The sequence below is a fragment of the Musca domestica genome, unplaced genomic scaffold, assembly GCF_030504385.1.
Source record: "Musca domestica strain aabys unplaced genomic scaffold, Musca_domestica.polishedcontigs.V.1.1 20, whole genome shotgun sequence".
Classification (NCBI taxonomy): domain Eukaryota; kingdom Metazoa; phylum Arthropoda; class Insecta; order Diptera; family Muscidae; genus Musca; species Musca domestica.
The window spans coordinates 13,966,172-13,974,771 of record NW_026712250.1 but is presented as its reverse complement, the minus strand read 5'-3'; the positions used below and the strand labels follow the sequence as shown (position 1 = coordinate 13,974,771).

At 32.3% G+C, this 8,600-nt stretch overlaps 1 protein-coding gene across 1 annotated transcript; it reads left to right on the top strand.

Moving 5' to 3' along the window:
* The first annotated feature begins 220 nt into the window (after window positions 1-220).
* Window positions 221-3,224, top strand: LOC131802346 (uncharacterized). The gene is made up of 5 exons (XM_059122518.1): window positions 221-284; window positions 2,360-2,445; window positions 2,516-2,748; window positions 2,828-2,981; window positions 3,053-3,224. Exons 2-5 carry the CDS (start codon window positions 2,364-2,366, stop codon window positions 3,166-3,168), a joined length of 585 nt encoding a protein of 194 aa, XP_058978501.1. The 5' UTR covers window positions 221-284; window positions 2,360-2,363; the 3' UTR covers window positions 3,169-3,224.
* The last annotated feature ends 5,376 nt before the right edge of the window (window positions 3,225-8,600 follow it).

Genomic DNA, 8,600 nt, shown 5'->3' with positions numbered 1-8,600 from the left:
GAGCAATAGAGGAGTAATGATTTCTTCATCCATTTGGAGTAATAAGCGAGCAATGTATGAATTTTGTTTTGCCAAAAAATTCCACGAAGTTGGAAAAAAATTGATGTCTCGCCTTATGCTCCAAATGGATCAATAAGGGATGCATCAAAGCATTTTTGGCATGTTTTTTTTTGTTTGGTGTAACTGTTGTTTAACTGTTGCTTTCGTCATGTTCGATTATTTCTTTATGGTTGTCCGTCCATTTGCTCAGTTTTCTTGTGTCCGTCTGAAGTGAAACACGTGTTGTAAGTGTAAATAAAGTGTAATTAAAAAAATTAAAAAAGTGTAATTAAAAAAATCAATTGGTAAAATAATGTGTGATAATTTTGTTTCTAAACGTCATCTTAGACGGCTTGTAAAAAAAGAAATTGAAAATTTCTCAAATTGTACTCGGCAGACTCTTACTGATCAGGAACTTTCGGCACCTATAGAAATTAATCAGTCATCAAATGAGGGTAGCCAATCGGAAAACTTTAATATTCATGACGAAATGAATCCAAATGATACGAGTTTCAGCAGTGAAAAAAAAGATTGTATTGATCGGAAGCTTGCTTCGTGGGTAATAAATAATCGCGTTTCCAACGAATGCTGTAATTCGCTTCTTAGCATTTTAAAAAGTGAAGGTATTAATGTTGCACTATGCAAGGAAACATTGTTGAAAGCGTTATATGCAGAAAACTCTTATTGCCCTAATGAGAGCCCGTCAATATCACAAATGCCACCAGGTGAATATTTTCATTTTGGATTAGAAAAAGCGCTGATGATGCATGGCCAATACTTGCTGTTGAATGCAAAGTCCGAATTACTTCTTGATGTATTTGTGGATGGAATGCCGCTTTATAAAAGCTCATCAACGTCATTATGGCCAATCTTATGTTCTTTCTCAGAGTTCAAAAACTCACAACCATTTTTAATTGCTACTTATATTGGTAAATCAAAACCTCCGGATGTAAAGGATTTCTTAAAAAGATTTGTGGAGGAATACATCTATTTGAAAAATGAAGGTTTTAAAATTGGTGATAAATACTTTACACCCAAAATTAGACTTTTTGTTTGTGACACACCTGCAAGGGCTTTTTTAACCGGTACAGTGGGACACACTTCTGCGCAAGGATGTTCGAAATGTGAGCAAGAAGCTTCATATAAAAATAAGAGACTAAATTATGCTATAGTACCCGGAAATGCCAGGACTGATGAAGCTTTCCTAGCACGAAAAAGTCAAGCATATCACATACAGCAATTTCGTAGCGAAACTCACCCTTTGGAATTATGCAACATTAAGATGGTCACACAATTTCCGCTTGACACTATGCATTTGATTGACCTTGGAGTGTTTAAAAAGATGTTGCGTTTAATTTTACAAAACAAGCATACAAAATCAAAGTTAAATGTAGCGGAAATAAATGAATTAAATCGCAAAATATTGTATATTGCGAAGTATACCCCAAAGGAGTTTGCTCGAAAAGGTAGACTATTTGACGAGGTATGCAGGTGGAAGGCAAAGGAATTCCGGCAAGTTGTGCTTTACACGGGAATAATTATTTTTAAAAACATATTGCATGAGGATTTATATACACACTTTTTACTATTACATACAGCATATCGGATGGTTTCGTGTCCTTCAAATTGTCATAAGAATTTGCAATGCGTTCAACAACTAATGGAAGCTTTTGTTGCCGATTTTGCCTTGATATATGGAAGTGATAAGATCAGTTATAACGTGCACAATTTACTACATTTGGCGAAATGCGTGGAAAACTTTGGAAATGTAGAAAATTTTTCATCATATAAATATGAGAACTTTTTGCAAACCTTAAAAAAAGATTGTCGGAAACCATCATACATTAGCCAACAGCTAAATAATCGATGCATGGAGCGGCATTTGCTTTTGAAAACAAATGATCCTAAATTCTTACCACTTGGGCAAAAACACAGAAACAACTTGTTTATGAGATACAAGTTCGACACATATTTCTTATCCGGAAAATCTCCTGACAATTTTTGCTTCACTATGAGTATGGTTCCAATTAAAGTATATGGTTTCTTGGTAGATAGCGGCGAAGAATACGTAGTCGGTAACGCATTTACAGATGCAGTAAGCTTGTTTCAGTACCCAGTGGACTCTAAAAAGTGTTTAGGAATTTGTAAGGCGAAAACACTAAATATCCACCGAGAGAAAATTAACATGCGTGACATATATTGCAAGATATTTTGCGTACCTGATGGGGAATATTTTGTATTTATTCCTATTCTACACCACTGTCAAATTTAGTAAATACTAATATTTAAACTATATTTCAAACTATTTTTCTACCTTAAGAACCATGAATTTTAATGCGAACATATTCCAAACTCAATCAGTTTTTACGGATGAAACTGTACAAAGCACACCGAATAATGTCGCAGGTAATGTTAACTCATAGCTCTTTTTATATTTTTTATCATAGTAATTATTTGATTTTATGTTCATTTCTAGAAACAAACAATGAAACAAAAAACACCAATAAAAAATTGGAAAACAAAATTGATCTCCTTCAAACTGAAGTCGAAGCTTTAAAGAAAATTATGTGTAAACAGACAATTTTGTTAGAACAGGTCGTTAAACACATACGCCCAACTAGCAAGGATCTCAAAATTTTTCCAATAAATTCACTAGAGGAATTAAATTCGGCAGAACAATTAGTTAATAACGAGCCTGAATCAGAAGTGGTAAGCCAGAGTTTTTAATGCATAATTTAAGTGAATTTGGTACTAAAAGCTAATTATATTTATCTTTAATTATTTTCAGATATCATATATGAAACTAAAATTTGGCAAAGACAAAATAGAAAAGGCGTTACATGCAATGATTGGTGACAATATTTTGCTTCGGGTAAATTGGGATGGAGCTAAAAATAAGACAGCCATAAACAAATATCGGTTGTTTAACTTTTTTTATTTCGGTAATAGCTTGATTTTATAACGTGTTTTAAATAATATGTACATGATGTTTATTTTTCCTTTATTTTTGCAGAATCACTCAGAGACACCTACGAAACTTATCCTGAATTTGAAAAATCTTTTAAGTTGGCCTTTCGCAAATGTAAGGCAACATTTTACCGGCAAACCTACAGCCTAAAATCTAAATAAATAAAGTATTTAATATGTTTTTTTAATTATAAGAAATTATAGTACAAAAATGAATTATTTGTTTTTTTTTCGTTAAAAATAAATGATAAAATATATATTCTTTATTTTACTCTTTTCTTTTACTTCTTTACTTTCTTTTACTCTTTCAGGAGATAACAAAGATTACTCCCTTGATTCTCCTTTCCGAGATCAAAAGGAGTACTCCCTATATGCTTTTTCAGGAGATAACAAAGATTACTCCCTTTGTCCTCCTTTCCGATATGAAAACGAGTACTCCGTCTATGCTCTTTCAGGAGATAACAAAGATTACTCCCTTTGTCCTCCTTTCCGAGATGAAAACGAGTACTCCGTCTGTCATCCAATGGGAGCTCAAAAGGAGTGCTCGCCTCCTAGGACATGCAATGTTAAAAAAGAGTATAAAATGCAAGAGAGTCGGAGATTTAAGGAGTACTCCATTGCTCGAAAAGGAGCGTCCTACGATTAATCGTTGGATGATCCAATTTTTTACTGGGAATAATACACACACACAAAAATGACAGAGAGACTGTCAGACAGACAGCCCGCCACCAGCAGCAGCATCGAAATACACAAAAAAAACCCCACCGAAAAAAAATAAATCAGCTGAAAATATTGCTTATTGTGTATGCCGTCGCAGCTAAGTTTTAAAATTAACTTAGCCAAAGCAAACAGGGCCCTCGTCAGGAGACTAGAACAACTTGTGCGAGTCGTAGCATTCGGCAAATTTTACCAATGAAAAAAAAAACAACCAAAACAAAACAAAAAACAGAGCCATGGCAATCGCAACTCACGACGACAGACAACACACATTCATTTCATTCAGTTGCCAACCTCTCGTTTCTACGTTCTCCCTCTCTCTCCCTCACACGCGCTCTTTCGCCACTGACCCGATTGAGAGTTACAAACCAAAACAAACAAAACTCACAACAGTGATGGCAAATGAACTGACGTTGGAGATGGCATTTAATAAATTGTAACAAAAGAGTACACATTGCCATTAATTGTGAATTTGTTGTTTAAATAAGAAAAAATAAATAAAATAAGAAAAAATAAATAAAATAAGATAAAAAAAAAATAAAGAAAAATAATTGTAGAGAAAAAATGAAGAACAACAATGGGAAATTGTAAAAAACGAAATTTTCAACAAATATTCCTTGAGATTTAAAGAGAATGACAAAATTATAAAACTTAATCTCATGATAACATAACACATGGTCAATTTAAGAAGGTAAAGTCATTTCAAATAAGAATACCCATATAATTTTTAAAATTAAAATTAAGAAGGTAAAGTCATGAAATCAGATGTTTACAATTTTTTCAAAAATTATTCATTTGACATCTCATTGTCAAAATTTTGTATTTCAAAAAATCCATTGTATGTACACAAATCAGAGATGGGAACCCGGTTTTATCATGGTACAATGATTATTTTTTTCTAAGTGTGCCCGACTTCTGCCAATTTTGTGTAGGTATTTATTCTTTTGAAAAATGAAAAAAAAAATATTTTCAAAACCAATGATTGGAAGACACGTACATTGCCGTTCACGCATTAAAGCTATTGACCAGTTATGCCATGAAATTAAAAGATTGAGTAATTTGGATCATATTTTTGAGAAAAAATCGTTCGCGCTATTTGACTCATTTTAGAAATGAATATCCCAGACAAAAACAAGGGAACTGATGAGGATTGGTGGCTCTTTCCGAAACCTAGGTATTCCCTGCCTTACCCCCTGGTAAACATTACCATCGTTCTCCACTAATAAACAAACGTTGTTTTTATAAAAACAACAATAAAGGGATAAGCCTGACCATTTTGCAACAACAAAATACTACGGTATCCCGAACAAACAAGCCACACTGTTCAATGAGCAAAAAATATCAAATAAATGCAAACCACTTGTTGCCTATAATTTTGAATAATTCTGACAGGAAGCGGGAATAGCGTCAGCGCTGTATTACTGTACTTTTACAAAGCTGTTCTACCTCCTTATTGTACCATGGAAAAAATGAAGAACAACAATGGGAAATTCATGGTACAATGAAATAAAAGTAACCTCATTTCAAATTAACATTCCCAGCTCTGCATTTTCTGTAATTTACCTTGTACATTTTTAAATGCATAAAAAACAGTTCACATCTCTGATTTTCTGTGTATATAATTGATTTATGTCATAAATAAATATCATAAATTTTATGAATATAGATTTTGACAATGAGATGTTGTCGAATATATAAATTTGAAAAAATTGTAAACATATGATCACATGACATTACCTTCCATGGGGAAATTGTAAAAAACGGAATTTTCAACAAATATTCTTTGACTGTTTAAAAGAATGACAAAATAAGGAAAATAGTATCAGGTGGCTTTGCCGACAGATATATACCCCCGGCTTGAGTTTTGATTATTCAAACTGTTGACCCTTTACGGGTGAGGTTTCGAAGCAGTTGGCCAACATTTCTGACCAATTCGTATCTGACCTAAGACTGTTAAAAAATATTACAATGTGCCAGATTTGGACTATATCGTCCACTTCCTATACTTTATATGAGATATGTGCAAATTTTTTGGAAAATGTGGAAATATGCGTGAGGTAACAGATATAGCAGACCGAAGTATTCCATTTTTGCAAAATTTGAAGAAAATCGAATATTTTTATCCAATTTTATGCGTGTAATCATAAATTTTTATCAACTACATATTCATTTCAGATTTCTGGTTAATAGAAATATTTAGATATAGCCATGGTACAATAAAAATGTAATTTAGAGTTACTAGCTGATTACAATTTTTTTCTGAGTGTGCCCGACTTCTGCTACTTTTGAAAAATAAATACAGAATATTTTAAAAATAAATGATTGGAAGACGCGTAAATTGCTATACGCGCATTGAAGCTTTTCTCCATTTTTGCCATGAAATTAAAAGATAGAACTACTTAGATCATATTTTTGAAAGAAAATTCAGACATTTCATTCATTTTCCTGCTGTTTAAATGATTTTAAAAATGAAGAAAGATTTTGAACAAATGAAAACAACTTCAGACTTGGAGGTAAAGTCATGAAATCATATGTTTACGATTTTTTCAAAATAATTCGTTTGACAACATCTCATTGTCAAAATAAGTGTTTATAAATTTATTGTAAATTAAAAAAATCAGAGATGGAAACTTAGTTTTTATGAAGTGAAATTTGACAAGGCAAATTACAGAAAATCCAGAGATGGGTATGCTAATTTGAAATGACTTTACCTTCTTAATTTTACCATGATCAGATTTCTGCTTAAGAAAAAAATTTAGATATGACAAGTTGTAAAGAATCGCCGACTTGTTTTGCAAGTTATGACAGATAATAGTATTGGAAATTGTGACTCTTTGTGGGTGAGGTACCAGAAGGGGTTGGTAGATATATATATATATATATATATATATATCATTTTCACAACAGATTGTGCGTTAGTAAAAATATTTAGATGTGTGAAATTTGAAGAGAGTTCGCTTTTTTGAGTGTTTTGTTATTCGAAAATCTTGAATTCTATTTGGGGGAAGTACCAGGAGAAATAGTGTGATCTCTACCATCTTTATAACAGATTTTGTGTTGACGAAAATATTGAGATGAACCAAGTCTGAATGGAATCGAATGTTAATTTCGTGTTTTATGAGCCTCATGAATATTCAAAATTTTGAACCTCTGTGGGAAAGGTACCAGAAGGAGTGGACCGATATATTCCACCTTCATACCAGACCTTGGGTTAATAAAAATATTGTGATATGTGTATCTGAAGAGAACCAGATGTTTATTTCAGATTTTATGATCGTGTTTGTTATTCAAAACGTTGACCCTTTGTGGGAGAGGTACCAGAAGGAATAGTCCGATCTCTACCATCTTTGTAGCAAATCTTATGTTAATGGAAATATTGAGATCTACCAAGTCTGAATGGAATCGAAGGATAGTTTCGTGTTTTATGAGCTTCATGGTTATACAAAATTTTAACCCTTTGAAGGGGGAGGTACCAGAAGGAGTGGTCCTATATATTCCATCTTCCCACCAGACCTTGGATTAATAAAAATATTGTGATATGTGTAATTTGAAGAGCACCGGATACTTATATCACATTTTATAAGAGTTATAATTATTCAAAATTTTGACCCTTTGTGGGGGAGGTACTTGATGGAGTGGACCGATATTGTCCATTTTCGCACCTGACCTAGCACTGATGCAAATAATAGGATTCTCAAAGTTAGAGCAAAATCGGATTATCCTTTCTCTTTTCGTGCCGTAAATTATTTTCTTTGAAAATGTTAACATTTTCTGTGGAAGATTTTGAATGACTTAAGTATTTTCAATTATAAACCTCAAACGACATCTTCTGATTCACAATTTTCGATGAGAGCCTTTCTTCGTCAATATATTCTTTAGTCTATGTCCTTCGAAATGTACGCACAACTTATGACAAAGAAATATAATATTTGCTCTGTTCCAGAACCTGCAAAAATCTACTAGTTTGGCAATTTTTTTTCGATATCATAAAGGGAAGCTCGGTTATCGTAGTAAATATTTTTACAATCTCACATTTCTGGAACAGGCTATAATATGGATATTACCTCGGTGCAATTAGCAATGCAGTCTCATACAATCACACGACTACAGTTTTTTTAATCCGCTCTTTTTCAAATTTATATTCTATAGGTCTTCCTTAAAAATGGGCGTACAACTTGCAAGATATTTAGAATTATTTTTACCAAATATTTTGTAATTTTCATGCCTTTTATATCCTCTAATAAGGAAGAATATAATCTTAACCTGTCGTAGGATTCTCTAAGTCATTTTTCAACATAGGTAATAATCCTTTTAGTACGGAATCCATAGATCAGGCATTGAGAATATTTTTCAGTAGGTTATTTCTGGGTTTTTAGTCTTCAATGATTGACTAAATGGCGATGAAAATGTTTTCCTTGCAATGAAGGGTTAAAATCTCTATTTGTTTAAGCGTAGCCCAAGATAAACGAAATTCGACTTCCTAAGATATGGACTATTTACTTGTTTTACGTGTCTTGAAACTCTGAAAAAATATTATTATTTTGGTAAAATATGCCACTCGTCATACGTAGATATTTAAGATATGAAAATCAATTTAATTTCAAAAAAAAAAAAAAATGAAAATGTCTAGTACATCTGAAAAGAGTTAACATATTCGATTAGTCTACCTCTATTGTTGTGCCATGAATAGATTCTTATTATACTATCGAGGAGATTCTAGATTTTGTGGCTTTGTGGATTTTAATATCAATTCGGATGAAATTTTGTATGTGAGAACTATATCCATGGTAAAATTAGGAAGTCAAAATCATTTCAAATAAGTATTTCCATTTCTGAATTTTCTGTAATTTACCTTGTAAAATTTCACTTCATAGAAA

Bases quoted from the DNA above. Each gene is read 5' to 3' on its own strand.
- LOC131802346 (XM_059122518.1), top strand. From the start codon at position 2,364: ATGAATTTTAATGCGAACATATTCCAAACTCAATCAGTTTTTACGGAT. The intron at 2,446-2,515 runs GTAATGTTAACT...GTTCATTTCTAG, and splicing joins CACACCGAATAATGTCGCAG to AAACAAACAATGAAACAAAA. The intron at 2,982-3,052 runs GTAATAGCTTGA...TTATTTTTGCAG, and splicing joins GTTTAACTTTTTTTATTTCG to AATCACTCAGAGACACCTAC.